This window comes from Eretmochelys imbricata, chromosome 13, assembly GCF_965152235.1.
Source record: "Eretmochelys imbricata isolate rEreImb1 chromosome 13, rEreImb1.hap1, whole genome shotgun sequence".
In the NCBI taxonomy this organism is placed as follows: Eukaryota; Metazoa; Chordata; order Testudines; family Cheloniidae; genus Eretmochelys; species Eretmochelys imbricata.
This window is the reverse complement of record NC_135584.1, coordinates 22781490-22803780: the sequence shown is the minus strand read 5'-3', so window position 1 is coordinate 22803780 and position 22291 is coordinate 22781490. Positions and strand designations below refer to the sequence as shown.

The 22291-nt window shown below is 40.3% G+C and overlaps 1 protein-coding gene across 4 annotated transcripts in view; it reads left to right on the top strand.

Annotated features, from left to right (window-relative positions):
- DHX35 (DEAH-box helicase 35) overlaps positions 1-22291 on the top strand; it is a 47671-nt gene that overhangs the window by 3628 nt on the left and 21752 nt on the right. For 3 of the 4 annotated variants that reach the window (XR_013347737.1, XM_077831607.1, XM_077831606.1), the window contains exons 4-12: positions 2743-2820; positions 8976-9080; positions 10779-10840; positions 12670-12739; positions 13326-13385; positions 14749-14861; positions 16992-17088; positions 18940-19098; positions 20450-20660. Coding sequence is in view for 3 of the 4 variants with exons in the window: in XM_077831607.1 (XP_077687733.1) it covers positions 2743-2820; positions 8976-9080; positions 10779-10840; positions 12670-12739; positions 13326-13385; positions 14749-14861; positions 16992-17088; positions 18940-19098; positions 20450-20660 (955 nt within the window). In the remaining variant the exon portion in view is untranslated. The remainder of the gene's footprint in view (positions 1-2742; positions 2821-8975; positions 9081-10778; positions 10841-12669; positions 12740-13325; positions 13386-14748; positions 14862-16991; positions 17089-18939; positions 19099-20449; positions 20661-22291) is intronic. The other variant, XM_077831608.1, reaches the window with a different exon arrangement.

The following is a 22291-nucleotide window of genomic DNA, read 5'->3' as shown; positions in this document are numbered from 1 at the left end:
GTAAATAGCTTTTGTACATAGTTTAGTTGGAGCTTCTTGCTTGTTAGCGGATTTTCATCTGCCAAGGCATGCCTCGGTCACCAGGCTTCAAGCCCTGCACCAAGCCTATGCCTTTGAGCAACCTGCATGCCAGTTGCTTAAAGTGCTTGGTTGAGGCTCATGTCCAGGGCCATTATAACTGCTGGGATTTCAGTCCTTGTACGAAGAAGAACTGGGAGGCCAGATTGAAATTCCTATTGATGGAAGAGGCACTCAGACCCTCTTTGGAGCCAAGCCAGTCAGACTCGGCACTGAGTATTTCAGCGTCGGTGCAGAGTGCTCCTTCCACCATGAGGGACTCTCGGTACCGTTCCCTGTCCCCGGTGCCAAGAAAGAAACATAAGAAGCAGCTGGCCAAGACGGGGCATTCCCCGATTCAGAAAAAGGCCAAACATGAGGAGCGCAGTGGAGTGCGACCTGAGTCAGGTCACTGCCTTGCCTCCTCTCCATGTGGGGTACCATTGATTCTATCCTGTTTGCAGGCTCTGTTGAGTTCAGTACCGGATAAGCCGGTGCCAGAGGGACAGCAAGGCTCTGGCGTGATCGCGGTGTTGGCCACACTGGAAGCATTCATGGCAGACAGATACTTGCTGGTGCTATTGGCACTGCCGTTGACAGCAGAGCAAGAGCCGGTGTAGGAGGGCAGAATGGAGCATGTCACCTCAAACTGCCGCTCGGTACCTGACCCCTTGGTAGCATCTAGGGGGAAACTGTCCCTGCTATCCTCGATGCAGGCCTCCCCGCCTCGGCACTAATCTCTGGAACCGATGAGTACCGCACCGCTATGGTCCCCGGAGGAAGGCTCATCGTCTGAGTTGGAAGTGGGGTCGGATACCCAACAGATGGGTCACTGTCGGTACCCTCCTGGTCAGCCCAATGCGGCGATAGACCTGGCGCAGGGGTATATCCAAGTGCTTGGCCCAGTGGGCGCTGGCCTATGTTGATGCAATGGCCATTTTGGAACCCTTGGTGTTTTCTCCTGATTTCAGGGGCACATTCCAGATGCTTATATTCGGTAGCCTCGGAGAGAAGGGCTCCTCTGTCCCATCGCACAGCACCTGACCTAGACTCTGATCCTGGTACCGATCCATAGGACCTAGACCTGCGGAACACAGTCAGTGCAGAAGGAGAAGAGGAGGGCCCCTTGCCAGTGCAGTCTTCCTCCTCCTCTCTGGACAAGGCAGTGTCAGGGGCGGGCATGTCACCCCCGACTCGGATAACTTCAAAGCTCATCAGGAGCTGATGAAGAGGTGGTCTTGAACTTAGGGCTGCATGTGGAGGTAGTCATAGACTCCTTCCACAGCCTTGTCAACATTCTTGGCTGCGCTGTGGCTGTCTAAAGTGGCTGCCTCTCAATTAGGCCATCATGAAACCAGTTAAAGCCTTGTAGGAGACAGGGAATGCATGCCCTAAGGCGAAGGACTCAGAGACCTATTTGGTAGAAAGGTTTATTCTACAGGAGGTTTAAAGCTCTGCATATCCAACTAACAGGCATTATTAGGGAGATACAATTTTAATGTCTGGGACTCCATGTCAAGGTTCAGAGACTTGCTTCCCCAGGAGTCCAGGCAGCACTTCTCTGCACTGGTGGAAGAATGGAATTTGATAGCCAGGGCCTCTCTGCAGGCTGCTCTGGACACAGCAGACTTGGTAGCTAGATCCATGGCCTCAATTGTGGCTGTGTGCAGCTGTTCTTGGCTGCAGTCCTCAGGCCTGCCAATGGAGATCCAGGAGTCTCTCCTGGACCTTCCGTTTGAAAGGACCTCGCTCTTCTCAGGGCAGACAGATGCAAAGCTCCATGGACTGAAGGACTCCAGAGCTACCCTCAAGTCCCTCAGCCTCTATACCCCAGTGCCTTCGAGGAAGCATTTCAGGCCTCAGCAGAGCACCTGTTTCTAAGCTCCACCATCCCTCCATCACCTGCAAAAGAAACAAAGCAGGCTCAGGCAGCTGCCCTCATATACCTCAGCATCTGTACCCGCCCCACCCAGATACTTGGGGGGCTCTAAAAACTTTTGACAGGATATCTGAGGGGATGCGGGGTTGGCTGGTCCCTTTATACTGGTGCCATGAGCAAGCGGCACTAGAGGGTGCTAGAGCCGACCCAATGGGTACCACTGAGGGAAAAATTTTCAGCTACTGTGCTTGAGGCACACACACACCTAACGTGAAATGGGCATGTGCAACACATCCGAAGTACAACAGTTACAGAAACTTAGTAGCTTTTTTTTTTGTGGTGAGTATTACTAAAAAAAAAAAAAAATCAATATTTGCTAAATATATAAAATTAGCTCTTCTTGCCAGACTACATAGCTACAAAACTAGTGAGGTATATTAACTGCTTCAGCATGAATACTTGACTAATGCTATTCGGACATTTTTCCTGAGACAGGACTACTAAATGAGGGGCAGGAAAGGAATCAGTAAGAGGAAATACTTTACAGCTGTGAATCTTCTCTCATCTGAATATCTTAAAATGCTTCCTAAATGCTAATGTACCTGTCAGGTAGGGGTAGTAGTAGTGTACCTATTTTATAGAGGGGTGCACAAAATCTTTGTGTTTACCTGCGGGGTGTCAGAGAGTCGATGTCAGAACCAGGAATAAATCTTAGAAGCCCTGATATCCAGTACCGTGCTTTAACTGCTGGGTACATTGTGTCATGTATGACAAATTCATTCCCTGTCTTCAATGTTTGTTTGCAGTATCTAGCAGAAGCTGGCTGGACAGCTGAAGGGAGAGTAGTTGGAGTGACACAGCCTCGCAGGGTTGCTGCTGTTTCAGTGAGTTCCTTTCTTTTTTGCTATAAAAATTAACGTTGTTGCAGCTTCAAGTTTAAATGATTCTTCTACTGATTTCTCCTTAGGCAGAATTTACAAAAGTTCTAAATACAGTGTCAGAGCTGGCCCTACCACAGAGAATTTTTACTAATCCACATATTGGTTCAGGTTAATTTAATAGCGATTTCCTTTTAATGGATGTATTGATTCAGTTTGTATCAGGTTATATAACTGAACACTAGTTTTCATTTGTCTGCATCACTAAACTAGTAGAGAGACAAGGTGGGTGAGGTAATATCTTTTATTGGATCAACTTCTGTTGCCCTTCTCTGTACTTTGTCCAGTTCCACTATATCCTTTTTGAGATGGGGTGACCAGAACTGGGTACAGTATTCAAGATGTGGACATACTGTGGGTTTATACAGTGGCATTATGATATTTTCTGTCTTATTATCTGTCCCTTTCCTAATGGTTCCTAACATTATTAGCCTTTTTGATCCTTTAGTGACTTGTCTGTCTTGGATTCTTTCATTCTCTCTTGTATGAACTGGTTGCCCTCACTGCTAGTTTTGTAGCATCCCCTTTCTCTGTACCACATAGAACTGTATGTACCTTAGTCATGTTCCCTTCTTGAGGTCCTCTTTTCTAATGACTATAATCCTAATTTTCGCAAAATCACAACATATGAGACATTTTGTTTTGTTGCTCTTTTCCGTGTCATTTCATTCAATATCCTTCCTGTAGCAAGGTCCCCGTTACTCAATATGGGCTCTTCCTGTCTTTAATAATGCTTCCATGATCATTTCCACTGAGTTGTGCTCTTTTCTTCTGATATGCCCCTTGTTCTTTTCTTAACTGCTGCCAGACATTGTGTTTCTGTCCACTGCAGCATTCTCCCCTCAGCAACAATTGTTTTCTTCTTCTGTGTTTTGCAGCTTCTGACCATTTCATACACAGACCTCCTTGCTAGTCTATATCCTGTCCTAATTTCTTTACATTACATTATGTGCCACCTGTCAACCTGTATCTATGGTAATGTGCTGTCTTAGAAAAATAAATGCTCGATGGATTCCTGTTGCCTTTTCATACTGTATTAGATCATTTATCTATCTAGTCCAGCATCCTGCCTCCAGCAGTGACCTGAGTCTAGTGCTTGTAAAAGAGAGATTCTCGCCTTCATCTTTTCTCTCCCAACGCCCATCTAATATGCCTAACTGACTGCGTAATTCTGTACTTGACAGACTTTGTATATTGTAAAGATTTATGTTAAATTATAGTCTGTGTTCTCAATGGTACCTTTGCTTTTACCCCCTTTCCTCTTAAGCTTCAGAGACTGAGATTGCTTGATTATACTTTAGCATATTGCCACAGTGGGGTCTCAACCTGGGAACACCCTTGAAATTTCTCCTGATTGCCTGGCCATTTGAGGGGGCTCGGAGGCAGGGCTGGTGTTATTTATTACCTTGACTAATTGAAACCAATTTTTTTTTTTAAGAAGACTCTTCATCTGCTCTCCTCACTAGAGGATAGACATTGCCAGAGGGAAAAGAGGAAGTTGCAGAACTATAAAGGGGAAATAATTTAGAAACTTTAGGACTACATTTGAATTAGCTTTACATTGTCAGCCCTGGTTATCTGCTTGAATGCTTGGTCTGAGAGAGGAAGGGAGCTGAGAAGATCCCAGCGGAAATAATGGGTTCATGAAGACAGGTTTCAGAGTAACAGCCGTGTTAGTCTGTATTCACAAAAAGAAAAGGAATACTTGTGGCACCTTAGAGACTAACCAATTTATTTGAGCATAAGCTTTCGTGAGCTACAGTACAAGTACTCCTTTTCTTTTTGGGTTCATGAAGGAATTCATGGAAGAGAAAATAATAGAGAAAATGGGCCATTGAGAAAAATGCATTTTTATGTGCAGGGCAGAGACAAATGTACACATGTGGAGATTATTTTTAAAGCCTGTCAAAACAATGTAAAGAGTGTAATTCAAATGACTGTTAAAAACAATGTAGTTTTGACCAAATTAATAGGATTAAAATGCACATTGTTTAGTTTTTCATGAAAAGTAGGTTTTGGACAGCAGATCTCTGGGTTCAGAAAACCATTAATGTAGAATAGGATCTGATTAATCAAGATATGAGCTTTCATCCCTAGGCTGTTGGTTCAAAACTGGCCCAAGTTGGCTGTGTTCCATAGTCATTGCTATCTGATAGTCATTCAGTGACACATGAGAAATATTTAGTCAGTTCAGTTACTGTGTGTCACTATCACAGAACCGCCATCAAAACTAGTTGATACACAGTCTCAGAAGAGAGGCCAGTATTGGAAAGACCATGAAGACAGAGCTACCCTTTCCGCTAGCGGTCCTCCCAGTTGTGTCACATTGGCAAAACAGTAGTGGGTTAGCTTGAATTACTTCTGCCTGTTCTCTGTCTGTCTGGTGGGTAGAAGATTCTATACTCAGATTATTATTTTTTTTAAAGCAACATTGTCATAAGAAAGCAGTCAGTGCTGGGTCGGTTGAGGGACAGACAGGAATAATTGATGATTTATTTAATTATAATACTAAACATATTTGCTTAGATCTCGCCTTCTGTTTTGTGTCACTTGTATTGTTGGCTTCTGATCCTGCAATTGATAATGGGCAGCAGGCTGCTGTGCCCGTATGGACCTGTGAGGGCATAGCAGTCTGCCTGCGTACTCTCAGTTTTCAGACAGGGAGCTTAGACTGCAAGTTCTCTTAGGTAGGGATTGTTTGTTTCTAGGTGTGTGTACAATACATAGCACAAAGGTGCCTCAGTTCTAATATAAAGATTTTATTTTAAAAGCTTTTATAAAACATAAGACCAATAGAAATGTATTGAGAGTTTATATAAAATTCCAGTGCAAGCGGTTTTTAATTAAACATTCCCTTGCAATGTTTGAAATACAAGTATTACAGCGCTAAGGACCTGCAGGTGAAACTGAGTGTGAATTGGGTAGAAATGATTTTTTTCATTGTCCGAGCTGAGAGAAATGCAAAAAGTGTATAAATAAGTAAATTGGATTTTTGTTAACATTTCTGTGCCTGAAAGAGAATTCAGAGCAGGAGGGTAATATTCTTGTCTATTTTGGTGTAAATCAATCTCTGGTATTCTGTCAACTTTTCTTTTTCCTCTTGATGAAAGGAAAGGTTCAAGTCTGCACAAAGACATAATTTGGGTCTTAAGTCAACTTACAATTGTGATAGTTTCTATTAACTTTATTTTTGCTTCTTGTAGCAGGCTAATTTTCTTGTGCCATCATAGCTGTCTTCCATCTTCTTTATTAAACACAACAGTTAGGGTTTCTCCAAGCAACTTGCTAAAGACTATGGCAGAAATTTTATTCTTAGTTACACTGGGTGAAACACCCTCAAGATTGAGCCTTAAATGTTGAAAAATGCCGTTTTAAACTGCACATCTCGTGTTTGTTACTAAATATCTGCACATTGCAAGAAAGATGGGACATTTTAAGTTTGAACCTTACATGAATGTCTTCAGTCTTCATCAATAGAAGATGAGGTATCAAAAATGAGCACTCCAGTCCTTCCCTTGATTTTTGGGCCAGTTTAGATCACCCATTGATTAAAATAGTAGTTTTACAGCAGAACCTTCCCACCTTCCCTACGTACATAAACACACTCGTGTGCACATGTGCACGCGTGCTCGTGCTCTCGCTCTCTCTCAAGATTGCTGCCAACCGCCATGAATTTTTTTGAAATTGGTATGTTATAAATATGGTATAAATTGGAAATACCCATTAAATGTGTGAAGACTTTTATAATAATTATTACTGCAGAACATTGACTGAAAACATGAAAAAAATGTTGACAAACCTCATGTCCATATTTACCGGTGTTGATCATGTGGAGAAAAGAAAGGCTGGTTGAGCAGCCATGAATGTTGCCACAAACAATAAATTACACACATCTTTCCATTTACCCCAATAGGAAATTCAGCTAAAGCTGATATTTCCAATGTTATAAATGTTTGCACTGGACATGGTTGCTGTAAATTGACTCAGCATGTTTGCAAACATAAAATATTTGTCCTTGCAGAAAAAAGTCAGTAAAGATGCTGTCCTTGTGCGTATGATTTTGCAAGCGATAACTTGTTCCTGTTTCATGGCCACCTGACTTGGATTCATGCACAGTCTATTGAAATAACCTTTAAAAATTCAGTTTCAAATATTCAAGCATGTTTTCTTTTGTTAATGGAGGTTGTTTCCTTCCATTCCTTAGTGTCTTTATTTTGAATTTGATAGTGAAAGCTGTAATCTCAGAATTACCAGAGAAAGATTGTGTTTTGATTAGCAGTGCAGTTACCAAAATGCATAGGCCTGGTAATCAAACCCTGGATTTCTGATTCCCCTTTCCCTGTTCTTCCCACTAGAAGTGTCAAATTACTCTTTCATAAACATATAGCTAAGGGTAGCATAAAATCCCTCCTTTACCTGTAAGGGGGTAAGAAGCTCAAATAACCTGGTTGGCACCTGACCAAAAGGACCAATAAGAAAAGAAGATACTTTCAAATCTGGGGGGGGCAGGAGGGAGGGTTTTTTTGTGCTCACTTTGTTGTGCTGTTTCAGGACAGAGAGAGGGACCAGGCAGGAAAAAACCTCTCCTAAAACCCTACCTGAAATAAGCATCTAAGATTACAAAGATTGTAAGTAAAGCAAGGAAATGCGTTAGATTATCTTTTGTTTTAGCTTGTGAATTTTCCCTATGCTAAGAGGGAGGTTTATTCCTGTTTTTGGAATTCTGAAGTTGAGCCTAGAGGGGAATCCTCTCTGTTTAAAATCTTTTTATTACCCTGTAAAATTACCTTCCATCTGATTTTACAGAGGTGCTTCTTTTACCTCCAAGTGGCCCTTTTCCCTGGATGTTTGTCTAACTCACTTGGTGGTGGCAGCAATACCATCCAAGGACAAAGAAAGGATTTGTGCCTGGGGGAAGTTTTAACCTAAGCTAGTAGAAATAAACTTAGGGAGTCTTTCATGCAGGTCCCCACATCTGTACCCCAGAGTTCAGAGTGGGGAGGGAACCCTGACATGGTGGCAGCGCGGTGGGATCATTTTGAACCCGAAGCACAGACATCAGGATATTAAAAGGACAACTTCTTTTTTTTTTTTCTTTTAGGCTTGAAAACCAGGGAGGATTTTTTTTTTTAAAGGACACTTTTTTTAAAAAAGCTGAGAGCAGCTGGAGGTTTTCTCTGCCTGAGGGCAGAGTAGTTAAGTTTCTGCAAGAAAATTCAAAAGCTAAAACAAAAGATAATCTAACGTATTTCCTTGCTTTGCTTGCATTTTTTGTAATCTTAGATGCTTATTTCAGGTAGGATTTTAGGAGATGCTTTTTCCCTACCTGGTCCCTCTTTCTGTCCCGAGACAGCACAACAAAGAGAGCACAAACAAAACCTCCCCCACCCCAGATTTAAAAGTATCTTCTTTCCTTATTGGTCCTTTTGGTCAGGTGCCAACCAGGTTATTTGAACTTCTTAACCCCTTACAGGTAAAGGAGGGATTTTATAATACCCTTAGTTGTATGTTTATGACATACTCAAACTAAAATAATCTAATAGAATCTTTTATGTGCCCTTTCTGCTGCAAGGTGGTTCAGGAAGCCTCTGCCTCCAACCTTTGGCAGCCGGCTGTGTGCGTTTGTGACTCTGTCCTTCCCTCAGCTTTCTGTCTGTTTTGAGGGGCAGTCTCTTTCCCATGTTTTCCCTTTGAGTTCTCTATCACAGAAGATAGCTCCATAGCTTTCTCAAGCAAAAGCAGAGTGAAACTGATCTGTTTGTTGTTGGTTTCACTGTTATCTACAAGTAAAGTGACCATATATCCTGTTTTTTTTTATCTGATGTTCTAATAATTTATTTTGGAAAAACTGAAATGTCCTGTTTTTATTTATTTATTTAATTAATCCTAATGTTTTCTTAAAGTAACTACACAATGTTAGTTCAGGACATATTGCTATACAGAGTAGAATTTGAGTCCAGTGGAATCAGTGCAAACATTATTTTCACCGCCCCCCCCTCCACCCACCCCCGACTCCCAAACAAGGATATGAAAAGGAAATCTGTTGTAAACCATCTCCATTGTACTGTCTCTGTTGCATTGAAAGACCTCTCTTCTCTTAGGTTGCAGGCCGAGTGGCTGAAGAAAGGGGTGCAGTGCTGGGTCACGAAGTTGGATATTGTATTCGATTTGATGACTGCACGGACCCACAGGCTACAAGAATTAAGGTGAAATTTAAGCAGAGTGCCGGTATCCTGAAATGGTTAGCCGAAGCTCTTAAAGCACATTTGTGAGCATTAATTAAGATTTGTAAAACCCAATGAGTGGGATAGATAGTACTGTACCCATTTTGCGTATGGTGAAACTGAGGCACAGAATGGTGAATTTCACAGAGTGATACAGTGGGTCAGTAGAAGAATGAGAAACAGGCTTCCAGGTCCCTGTCCCAATCATTAGTCACACTGCCTTCAATATTTTTAAAGTTTTAATAAAGGAAGTGGTGTAGCACTTTATTATAATCCTAATTTCCGGGAAGGTAGCTTAGCTTGTTGAAAGGAGACTTTTTTTTTTTTTTTTTTAGGGCTATAACTTGAATTTTCATTCTTAATTTTGTATTTTTTTGCTCATTGTCATCTTATTTAATGTTCTTGAGTCTACGCTATTTGGGCATTTGCTTAAAATGTTTAAACGGTTATTTAAATCTTAATAAAATGAATAGAACATTAGGCTCTCTTCTGCTAATACCAGCTGCCCCCACTCTAAATCCAAAGGAACTTTTCAAGGTGATCAGATGATCCGATGTTGCTCCAGTGCTAGTGTAAAGTGGAAAGGAAGGGCTGCAATGAATTGAAGCTAGGCTATCCTAGCCACCTTAAAGATAAAATTAGATTGAGAGAATGAACAAACTAGCTGAAGGTGACTTCATGTGAGCTGTAGCTTTCTGGTATCCCTCCCTCACAGCTTTGTCCTGTTATCACATTGGGAAATATTGCAATTATTTGTGCTACGTGGAGAAGAGAGTTTGCTTTATTTTCTATGGAATAATAACAGTGAATAGGATTTATCTAATACTTTATCTTTATTAGAAGTATTGTCAAAAGCTTGAATAATTCAAAGTAATTTTTAAAAGCAATATAAAACAATGGGAAGATGTGTATTTACAAAACAGTTCTTAAATATTTTTTAGTACTTGGGTGCTTATGGGATTGATAACGGGAGAAATGTGGAGCCTTTCGCCTCAGTCATCCGTTCATATCTAGCTCAGGGCCATGTCCAACTCATGAGTAAACTGAAAAGGTTTTGTTTCTAAGTCCTGAGTAGCTAGAAATCATTGTTATCTGCTTGCTGCTCAGAGGTTTTTGGGAAAAGATGGTGGTTTCATTAGCAAATAAGAGGAAAATGTCCATATCACAAAACATCATCCGTTTTCTGTTCTGAGCTACCTGACACTTGTTAAGCAGTTTCCTTAGAGGTGCCGATGACTGTATGGGCATAGAGAATGAAGAACCTTTTCACTCTACAGGTGGCCTTCTTTAAAGCAGGTTGAGGCATGATGGCAGGCCAGAATGAGGAACTGCTGTCTTTAGTGCTGTCAGTTCATGTTTTTGCACAAGAACTAACTGATTAAAAAATTAAATACAAATTTGTGTAAATTCAATTCAATCTGCTTATACGTGGATTGATTTAGAATCCTGTACTTGTAACTCTTATTATTTTTCAGTACTAGCATTTAGAAGCACGTCTCTAGCTGACACTGTAGAGTGAAAGGCACATAGAAAATGAGTCAAAGGCAATATAAATAGAATTTTGTAATCCAGAATACTTGTTAGTTTCGTACAAACAGGTAATATAAATATCCTATCCAGCTGAGCTTGTTCCTAGAGGTAGGTTATAGATGACTTATTTTTCTTGGTGTTTGATTTTAGTTTCTGACTGATGGTATGCTGGTGAGGGAGATGATGGCTGACCCACTATTAACGAGATACAGGTAAAGACATGTTACATGGAGCAGATCCTCACCAATGCGTGCTGATGACTGGCAGACCCATAGCAAATGTCTGAATTTTCGCAGACTAAAAGGTAGTTAATAAACATCCCAAAGACTGAAGCCGACCTTGGCATTTCAATGTCAGCCTTATTAGGGAATTATAGAAAATAATTTATATGCAAACAGTGCCCCACCAATGGAAGGTTTCTAAGGTAACCAAGTAAAAAACATAGTGTTTCCTAGCCTAGTGTAGGATTTGCTTTTGTTCATTTAAAGTTGAACATTTTGCTCCTCTGACTACTGTCACAAGCAGCCATTGGACGGATGCACCCTCGCTCGTATCTAAATCTCTGCCTCACAGAACCACTGTGCATCGCAGCTCCACTTAGCGCCTGCTTCAAGAGGTCAAGAACCAGCAGCACAGCTGTGGGAGAAAGTTTGTGTACTGTGACATATGCTACACTAAGTTCAGGGGAGTGCATGAAACAAAGACTTGGCATAAGTACAATTTTGAGCATTTTGTTTCAGTCCAGAGACGTTTAAGCAGAGTCAAGATATAAGCCCCCTGGAAAATGAGGTTTATAGTAGAAAGGGAAAACCTTTACCTTACAATGAGGGTGTGTTTGAAAAAGTTTCTGTGGATAGGTAGGAAGGCAGTGGTAGAATTCAGTATAGGTTTGGGGTTTTTTCAGTTTCTTTCAGCTCAAATAATTTTTTTCTCCTTACTGCCATCCCTGCAGACACAATCTGAAAGTCAAGCTGGGTTCGTTGCAGCCCATGCATCAGTAACAATAATTTGCAACCGAAATTTAAATTAATCTTTATTATCCACAAACCAGAATAGAATACATCTCATGCTTTTATAGCTGTGGTGGCTCTGCAGGGTCAACAAGAGTAAAAACTTGTTTTGGCTGGTTAACTAAAGAGCTGTAGTTTTTAATATAGTGACTTTTCAGAGCAGAACTGCACTTTCACTGCATAAACTGAGCTACTGAGAAGATGGTGCAAACAAAAAACAAAATCAAAAAAGAAAAAGCAGCAGTCCACGTCCCTTATGAAAAAATAAATATTGATAATGTTGAGAAGCATCTTTGGATGCAATGGCTTTGTTAGTAGGGATAAAAGAATCGCATGGAGTTTGCAGTTCTGTTAACTTCTCGCTCTTGTTTGGATTTGCTAAATTAGTTTGCAAACCATTTAGTCTGCTAATTTAAACCCACGTTTCCCCTCAGGATTATCACTAAAAAATAAACAAAATGCCTACCTCCGGGAAAGTCTGTATTGTGTATTAAGGATAGAAGAAATTCCCTCTTGCACCTCTTCAAAAAAACTAGGTGGCATTGACGATGCTTAATATACAGCATGTGTACTATTTTCCCCCTCCTGTTTCTTTTCCCTCCCCACTTCATTCCATGTTTCAATCTTTATTCTCCCTCCCCACACACATTCACAGGATTGTTTTTTCTCTCTCTGCTCCCCTTCTCTCCACAGTCTCACTTAAGCAGAATGTGAACAGTAACATCTGAGTAAACTTTCAAACCCATGATATTCAAGAAGGTTTAAAATTAGGTAAAAGAAGCTTGCCTATCCCTACTTGTAATGCCCGGTGTTATGGTTAGCAAATGAAAGTGTTTATCACTGGTAATTTGCTGCATTCCCTCTGTTTTTGAGAGGACTTTAGTTACAAATATACATTGACTTTAATGAGTGATGTGCCTAAAATTCCAGGCACTTCTCTGAAAGTGTAGGGATTTTGAGACAGGATGTCTTGGTTCCAAAGTCAATCAGATCTGATTATTGAAACCTTGTCTTTCTGCTTTGATTAACAGTGTCCTCATGCTGGATGAAGCCCATGAAAGAACCCTGTATACAGACATTGCCATCGGTTTATTGAAAAAGGTTATTCCTCACTAGCTTCCCTTCTTAGTTTTTTGTTTTGATTTTTACCATTCATCCTTTAATCCTGATGCATGGCTTGGTGGCCCTATTGGGAAAAGTTTCATGAGCAAAGGTTTATAATGCATCTATTGGGCTAAACCCTTTCTTTATACACAGCCTTCTGCCTTCCCTCACTGGCGCTCAGGTTCCACCCTGTTGCCTCCACAGCACAACTCCTCTTTTCTTTTCTCCCACATGGGCGTAAAGTAAGTCTATTTCTATGGCAGCTGATAGTGCTTCCCTATGAGCGATCTGGTATGAAGTGATTGGTATCCTTGGAGATACTTTCGCCTATTTCTCTGGCATGAGGAATAGGATTACCGAGATCATTCTGGAACAGGCACTAGTTAGCCTATCTTAGTGGTTGAAAAAAGAGTCTTGCACAGTCCTTGCTGGCTGAGCTTTAACTCATTCAATTGTCTTGTGGCTTGTTAAGTATTTTTAATTAAGAGTTAATGATGGTCAGGATGTTGTAGGACATCTCATGTCTGTTAATCATTCCTGGGTGAGTGGCTTTTATCCATTAACTTCTTACTGTCTGTCTTAGATTCAGAAGAAACGAGGGGAACTTCGAGTGATCGTAGCATCAGCCACACTGGATGCAGAGGTACAGTTTACGAGTTTGGTTTAAAAATTAAGTGATCTCAAGTGGAAGTTTCACTTCTAGCAATAAAGACATCTTGTCCTGCATGGTCTGCTTACTTGAAGGATTGTCTGAATGGTAGTGATGGGCAAAAAGAACCTACAAGTAGTGAAATTGCTGTGTTTCTATTTCTTTGCAGTTTTGTTCATTACGTAAGCTCATTTTTTGGAGGGTTATTTTAATATGAATCAGTTTCTGTCATGTATTTGTGGCTATTTCTTTCCTAAATGGTTGTTTTTATTTAAAGAAGATGTTCCTTCTGCTTAATCTATCTTGCTTCCTGTCTAATAAAACCAAATGACTTAAGACCTATATTGGTGATGACAAATTGACACAATAATTGATTATTAAAAATGTAAGATTATTAAATGGTCTACTGCAGTAGAACCTTGCTAATTCTCACATTCTTGCTGATCTAACAGTCCATTGAGAATTACAGAATTTAGTTAATTAGCAAATAAACACAAAGCAAGACTAATGCATCAAAAAAAATATATTGTTCATTTAGCATTTAAAATTAAGTTAGTGCCAATAATGTGTCATACTTGGTAATATTCTACATGTATATTGTAATATATTTTGTAAAAGTAAGAGATATCATTACAATACTCCATTAAATCTTTGAGGAGTTGTATACTATCAAACAAAGTGTTGAATTTCAAATATTTCGTAGTTGAGATAGAGACATATTAGCCATATATTTATGTGACTAAATATTATGTATATGTTTGTTATATCTAAGAATATATGTTATATTTATATACAGTATATTCGTTACTAAATGGATATATTTTGAAACGTTGAGATGTAGTTAAGTGCAATAATTACAGAATCCCTTATGTTCTTAATGTTTTGTTGATAACACATATATAAGAAATTTAATGTATTAAATTAATCCATTAATAATTAACATGTTTTAATAAATCAGTTCCTTTCTGAAACTCTTTAACTCTGTTTTTTAAAAAGAGAGCTCCATGGTCTGCATGTGCTTGATTACTGTGACTGAATGTGTAAATTGTTAGTTCAGCTGTAGGTGTACAAAAGTGTTCACGTAATAACTACACAAAAGAGTTATAGGCAGGGATTTCCAAAGGGTCTCAAGGGATTTAAATACCCAACTCCCACTGAGAGTAAATAGGATTGGGGCACCAAAACCCCAGCCTTAATTTTTTAAAAACAAGGACTTCAACTTTATTAAAATAACAAATTGTCAGATTTGGAAAGATGCAAGTGACGTTAACTTGATATTCTTCAGTATCTCTGGGGTCTGCCTCAGTTCTTTCAAAAACTGACTTCAAACAGAATTTTTTGTATTTGCTTTATCAAGAAATTTAGAGATTTCTTCAATCAAAATGAGACCAACGACCCCAGTAAGGATACCAGCATGATCCTTACTGTGGAAGGGAGAACATTTCCGGTGGACATTTTTTACATACAGAGGTCTGTTCCTGTTTAATCCTTGTAAGTCGTGACTAGAGGAATGTGCACCTATGACTTCAGATTGCCTAGTTAATGTCTGGGGAGTTCTCTGGGGGGAACTGAGTTATTAAGGGGACTTCAGTCATGTTTTCAAAATATTCCTGCATGGTTTTGATGCTAACACATTAAGGTTGTAGAACTGAAATTGTTTGGCAGTTGAATGCGTCTTTCTCCTATTTTGTGAGCATCAGGAGCAGACTTCAGTGGAGAAGGGCTTCAGGAACCCTCCCCTGTTCCCTTCTCTGCTGGAGCGGATTTCAGACAAGTGCTGCAGGGACTCAGTAGCAACTTCATGCTTTTGCTCCCCTTGAGGTTGCAAGCCCAGTGGTATTTCATTATTTACCTCCCCTCCCACCACAGAAGGGATATGGGCAAACCTGGCAGAAGCTTCATGCTCTCTCTCCTCCACAGAATGGGATGGACAGGTCTGATGGCAGCAGTCTGCTCTTTTACCCCACACGTATACAGTGCTCAGTTTACATTCTTGCTGAGCAAAGAAATGTGGGTGTGATCGGTACATTGTCACATATTAGTGGCACCCCGATGCTGTTTGCTCCAGATGCTATTGGGGGATGCTTAAAATCAAACAGTAATAATAATGAACTGCAAGGAGAAGAACATTTAAGAAGTAAAGGAATAGCCACTCAAATATAGGTAACAGTGTTTTCATGCACCATGATGGGGATGAACCACTGCACCTTCTAAGTATCATCACCACTTGTGCTGCATTTGGGTTTTATCTAAAGATCTCCCATTCAACTAATGGCCATCCCCCACCTTGGGCACAATGTGGGCTGGCAACCATGATGAGACATACAGTCTAGGTTACGGACAAATTGGTGGGTCTGGATTTTTGGTTTTCCCTTGGTTTGCTTTGAAAGAAATGTGTGTAGCCTCTTTCAAAGAAGTCTTTTCTTAATAATGTCTAAATTTTACAGGTTTCAGAGTAACAGCCGTGTTAGTCTGTATTCGCAAAAAGAAAAGGAGTACTTGTGGCACCTTAGAGACTAACCAATTTATTTGAGGATAAGCTTTCGGGAGCAGGAGAGTGAGTTTGTGTGTGGGGGGGGGCGGAGGGTGAGAAAACCTGGATTTGTGCTGGAAATGGCCCAACTTGATTATCATACACATTGTAAGGAGAGTGATCACTTTAGATAAGCTATTACCAGCAGGAGAGTGGGTGGGAGGAGGTATTGTTTCATGGTCTCTGTGTATATAATGTCTTCTGCAGTTTCCACAGTATGCATCCGATGAAGTGAGCTGTAGCTCACGAAAGCTTATGCTTAAATAAATTGGTTAGTCTCTAAGGTACCACAAGTACTCCTTTTCTTTTTGTAAATTTTAGAGGTGAGTTACACACCTCTGGGGCAGAAAAGGCAGCCCCTTGATGTCAGTAGGGTCACTCAGGCAGCAGTCCATTAGGATCAGATGTTCAAATGAGCCTTCTAATTTATGCATCTCCGTCTTTGAGTACCTGCTAACTCACATTTGTACAAACACGCCTTGACATGTTATCACATTTAGTATGGGAAAATGTCACTCTTCCTGCATGTAAATGGGAGCATATCCAAATTTTACAAAGGTCCTATAAAATAAAGCCTGTAGAATATTAGGAAATGGAAATACTTATGGCCAGATTTTCAAAAAATTTGCATACAAGGCTTGGGCAATTAGGAGCCTTTGTGAGTGCATTTGCAGTAAACAGTTTCACCCATGTTCGAAAATTTAGCCCATAGTATTTGCACTATAATTTCACCTGAGTGAGTCGCTTGTCATTTGTTAGGAAACAAAATATTTAAAATATTGATTTTTTTATGTACACTTTTACTATAAAAAGCATCATTCATTTTTGTAAAAGCTTATGATAGTATGAACGGAACAAATGAGATGCTTCTGATTTGGTGGATATGGGATTCAGGAAGGTCCAAGAGTTGACTGGTTAATTTCATGGAGTTACATAATGAATTAAATGAACCCGTGACTGATTTGTAATGTCTATGCAAAGTTAACAGTTTGTTCTTTTCTTACTAAAGAGAGAAGATTGTATTGATGCATGTATTTAAGTCTTGGTTGTTTTTTTCTCCCTCACAGCCCTGTTCCAGATTATGTCAAATCAACAGTGGAAACTGTGATGAAAATTCACCAGTCAGAGAGTGACGGAGATATATTGGCATTTCTAACTGGCCAGGTACAGACAAAAGGGATGCTGTTCTTTTTTGCTTAAAGTCTCTACTTTGATGTATGCTGGAGATTTCAAAGCACTCATCCTTGGTGTAACTCTGCTTCCATTAAAGGCACTGGGATTTCTGAAATGAATGGAGCAGAGTTAGGCCAACGCTGAGCCCTTCTGAAAATCCTACCTGAAGAGTAAATTAGATTTCTCAAAGTCAAACACTTGGTGCTATGGTGAGTTATGTCCTTTGATGTTACTGTGCACTTTCATTCTCACTAGCCAGATAAACAATGCAAAACTTTTATGTACTAGTCTAACTCACCAAGTTATTAAAATGGCAGTAAATCCTCATTAATCAGTAGAAATTCCAACTGTGATGACTATTAAGGTTTTAAGTTTGTAAGATTGTGTCAGTTAAGTTAAATATCTTTAAAATGACTTGACCAGTAATATTTCAACCTAGCTGGTACTTCAGATAAAGAAATATTTTCCAACTTGCTTTTTAATTCCTGCTGTTGTATAGATTTTAATCCTCTTCTGACAAGCTTTTTATTACTCTATATGGGTGCTATGGAGCAACATGACTGCAAAGCCAACAACTGCACGGTAACTATTGCTACCTTGTTAGTGTAGTTAGTGTTCCTGCTTCAGATATGAGCTCTTTGGGGCAGGGACTTTCTCTCACTAGGGGTTTATCTACACACAAATTTATTCAGGAATAGATGAATAGGTGTCCACAAATGAAATTATTCAGGAATAGCTATTGCACTTTAAATTAATATCCTACCTTAATCTACATTAATTTTCAAGTGTGGTCAAGTCCTATTCATATGTTTGTATAGCGCTTAGCACCAAGGAGGCCCTGATCTCAGGTGGGTCTTCTAGGCGGTACTGTGATGCACAATAATAAAAAAAGTGGTTTAGCCAGTGGTAGGCAACCTGTGGCCTGTGGGTCGCATGCAGCCCGTCAAGGTAATCTGATTGCGGGCCGCAGGACATTTTGCTGACGTTGATCGTCTGCAGGCACGTCTCTGCGGCACGCCGCTTCCCGCAGCTCCGATTGGCTGGGAATGGTGAACCGCGGCCACTAGGAGCTGCAGGGGGCCGTGCCTGTGGACGGTCGACGTCAGCAAAATGTCTCGCAGCCCACAATCAGATTTCCCTGATGGGCTGCATTCGGCCCGCAGGTTGCCCACCACTGGGTTTAGCTATCCTGTGTTTGGAGCGGGAAAGGTTGCAGGTGAAGGACGCCTGTTGCTGTCTTGCATGCCAAATTTCTTGTTTAATGCAATTTCTTTTCCTGACCATGTAAATAAAGGGCACAAGCAAAGCATTATGGGTAACATATTTACATCTCATTTTATTTCTTTTTAGCTTGTTTACATGCTTTTCTTTTAGGGGTTGAATTGGGCTGGCTCATGGAAGCCTGGCAAATTGGTGCTATTTGTAGTGACTGACATCTTGTGCTCCAGATTTCAAGCTTTTTTTAAAAGAAAAATTCTCTAGCCCCTATTGTTGCTAAATTAAGTTTTGAAAAATGGAGCTAATTGATGCAGTGGTGTTTTGTCTCAGTTTGCTGGCAGCCTGAAACAACAGTTTTGAAAGGAGTCAAATGCCATTAATATCAGTTGGGTGCAAAGTCTGAAGCTCAGGCAGTTCAGATGTCAGTATTGTTACTATTTCACTCCTGATCAAAGCACAAAAGAGAGAAGAGGGATGATTGCAATATGAAGTTCTTCACAATCTAGTAACAAGATACTCGCGACAAACTTTCTCTGTGTACCTTTTTCTTATGCAACTGGGAGTGAGTTGTGCAATCTTAAGGCTAAATCTCTGTTGGTGTCTTCTGGTTTGATATGGTTCTAGGAGGAGGTGGAGACCATAGTTTCTATGCTAATAGAACAGGCTCGAGTCCTCTCTCGCTCTGGGATGAAGAAACACCTTCGTGTTCTTCCCATGTATGCGGGGCTGCCTTCCTCAGAGCAGATGAAAGTCTTCGAGAGGGTTTCACAGAGTGTCAGAAAGGTAAGGCTGCCATATGTCGTACTGCTGTAGTGCCTCTCATCCAGAAGGATTCCATAGCTCTTTATAGATTGTGTAGGTACTGCCCACCCATCATTAGAATGAAGCAATCTCTGATTTTGCTCTAGGCAGTCTTTATGCACCAGCTATCATTGTCTGTCAGTTTTCAGAAGGCAAGTGAAGACTATCAGTATAGAGGGAATCATTTCATGTTCAGCTACTGCAAACTCTTCTGGCTTCCCTCTATTTCTTCCAGGTTCTCAATCTTCCCAAAACGTGAAGGCTATAATAATCTTTCCCATCCATCCACCTGATCAGTTTCTCCATTCTGAAGTCCCCTGCTGTTTCGGCAGTCACTTCAAGCTTCTCATCCTCTTTTTTTAAAGTATTCTGTGCTTGCCTACTTTTCCAATTGGATTTCTTCCTTCAATTTGTACAGCTGAGGCGCTGTATCAGTAATAAAAGGAGGCTTGGTGGCACACTGGGATAATGCTCTAGAATTGGATCTGAATAAATTAATTAAAACTTTTTTGCACTTGTTTGGCTCCTGTTAGCCTGTAATGGACACTTTTCCACATCACAGAGCTACCTTGCAGTTGGGAACAATTGGCTTTTCTGTTTCGGTGAGGCCTATGTCTGGAACTGAGATATATTGGCAGAACTGCCTGGGGTGAGCTAGCCTAGCTTTTGCCTTTGCTTGGCTTTAACTAGTGCTATATCATTGACTCGCTGTTGGAGGGAGATGAGCAATTGGAAAGTTGTCCCTGTGGCTCATGGATCTGATACTGGTCAGTAACTAGGAGGATTTAATTTTTGCTGTTTCAGATGAATTAAAAATTAAACTTCTCTGTACTTTGCTGCTCTTTACATCGAAGGTGATAAGTGTAACTTTAAAGGGAAACTGTCAGCTTAAATCAACCATCCCCATTTTTGTTGTTGTCACAAGTGACACCTGAGATTATAACAGACAGAAATTAGAGAGAAACATTTTTTCTCAGTTTTCAGTTTGTTTTGTTATTTGTTAGCACTTTGTATATAGTCAGTTTCATGATTTTCCTCGTATTGGCAGTTTCCCCATTTTTTTGTTGGGAGAGAACAGCAGTTTAAATAGGAAAATGCTTCTAAAATCATAAACATTGACAGATTTCAAGTTGTCAATGTCTCTTTAGTGTAATGTGAACTGCTTCATCTATGTATTACCTCTTTTTGCTCTCAGGTGCATTCCGTGTAGCTTCTTTAACTGAGTTATTTCCAAATTGTTCCTATCAAAGTCCTATTGCACTGACTGCGGGTTTTAACACTAATAGGAGTGGAAGGTCACAAAATAAATAACTTTGTTCTCTGATATGTTTAGGTGATAGTGGCCACCAACATTGCTGAGACATCCATCACAATTAATGGGATTGCATTTGTGATCGACTGTGGCTTTGTGAAGCTTCGGGCCTATAATCCAAAAACAGCAATCGAATGCCTTGTGGTTGTCCCGGTATCTAAGGCATCAGCTAATCAGAGAGCAGGCCGTGCGGGCCGGAACCGCTCTGGAAAATGTTATAGACTTTACACAGGTAGGTGATATGTTGCACAGGAGATCTTGCTTTTGTGGGACTTGCAGCGAGCCTTACCAATTTCTATTTACAAACTTAGATCACAAAGTAAAGAATTGGAATCTGTGTTTCAGCAGGAACTATGGACTTCCCTTCACTACTCACGTGGATTTGTTAACCCAGGTCTCTAAACAATGCAGTCTTCACTGGCTCTGACCAAGGGCCACAGACCCCTGTCTGGAAGTGATTCAGCATTTCTCAACAGGAAGTATAAGTCAGTAACACATTCAATCAGTAATCAAGCAAAGCAGTAGCATATGGCAAATACATAGGTGAACTGATTGTCATTATTAAACATTATCTTGGTGTTTATTTTACATTTTCTACTCTTGTGATGTGTGCTCGTGCTTCATCCTGGACACCGGTACAAATATTTTAGTTACAACAGCTGACAAAATTAGGTCTCTTCACATCCCACCAATTCACTTCCAATTCATGCTTCCCACCAGACCTTCACCAGCAAAAACCTTGCAGCATGACCTGAAGGTCAACAGATTTGTTGAACAGAGGCAGGAAGCAAATTCTGTAGTTAACTTCTCACCGAGAATGCACTATCTCCATCTCACTCTCAATTAGACCAGGGTGATGTTAGTATAAAGTTCCTTAACTAACCTTGATGGTCTTCGCATCATGTGGACAGAACGGTAATCATCCACCAGAGGCCTCCTACTAGTAGGTGTTAATCAAATTCATCAAGTTACACTGTATTAAGTTGAACAGTCACAAAGGAACAAATATGTAATAATTAAAACTTTACAGTCAAATTTTCCAACAGCTTCAGAAAATCTTCCCCACAATATATGCAGGCACACCCCTTTGTATGCAAAGAAACCCACCCATGCATGCATGTCATACAGATTTATAGACATAGTACTCCATTTGTGCTGCACTTTCAGAGGCTCTGAAATTGAGGCCCTCTAATAAAATGCAAAAGTAGGCTGATAGGGAGACATGCCGTGAGACCAGCAGTGATTGCAAACCTAAGATGCTGCTCAAAGTCTGGGCCACAAAGTCCACTAAGCAGTGCATTCTTGTTGATATCTCTGGGCTGCTGTATGCTGAGAATTTACTCCAACTCATTCTACCTATTTATCTATTATGTTTTGTTCTGTATTATGTTTGAAAAGGCTCTTTCAGATACTGTGTCTACCAAAGATGCATGTCTGGAAATCGTCCAAATAATTAAAGGTAAAATTCCCTGCTCGTGTGATTCTTCTTGCAACATTAGCTGTCATAAACAAATGCTTAGCTTGTTGAGTGAGGCTCAGTGCGGCTGGTGTAGTGAGATTAGTTCTTATAAATGATTCAGCCAGTCAACTGGTAAGCTTCAAAAATCTGCAGTCTAAATACCTTAGCTCTTGGCTATTTCCTTTTGTGAGGGAAGGCTTTTCAATAAAACAGAATAGCTGCTTGCATGTTTCAGATTCCCTCTAGTTTTCCTAAAGCTTTAAGATTTAAATAGGCCTAGTGTGTCTTTAAAATTTCTAGGCTATCAGCTACAAATGTAAACCTTGGTCTATTCTGTGTATTTATAATGAGCCCACTCCTTGCAATCAGAGTACTACCATGGTTACTATTGCCTTAGTTTTAAC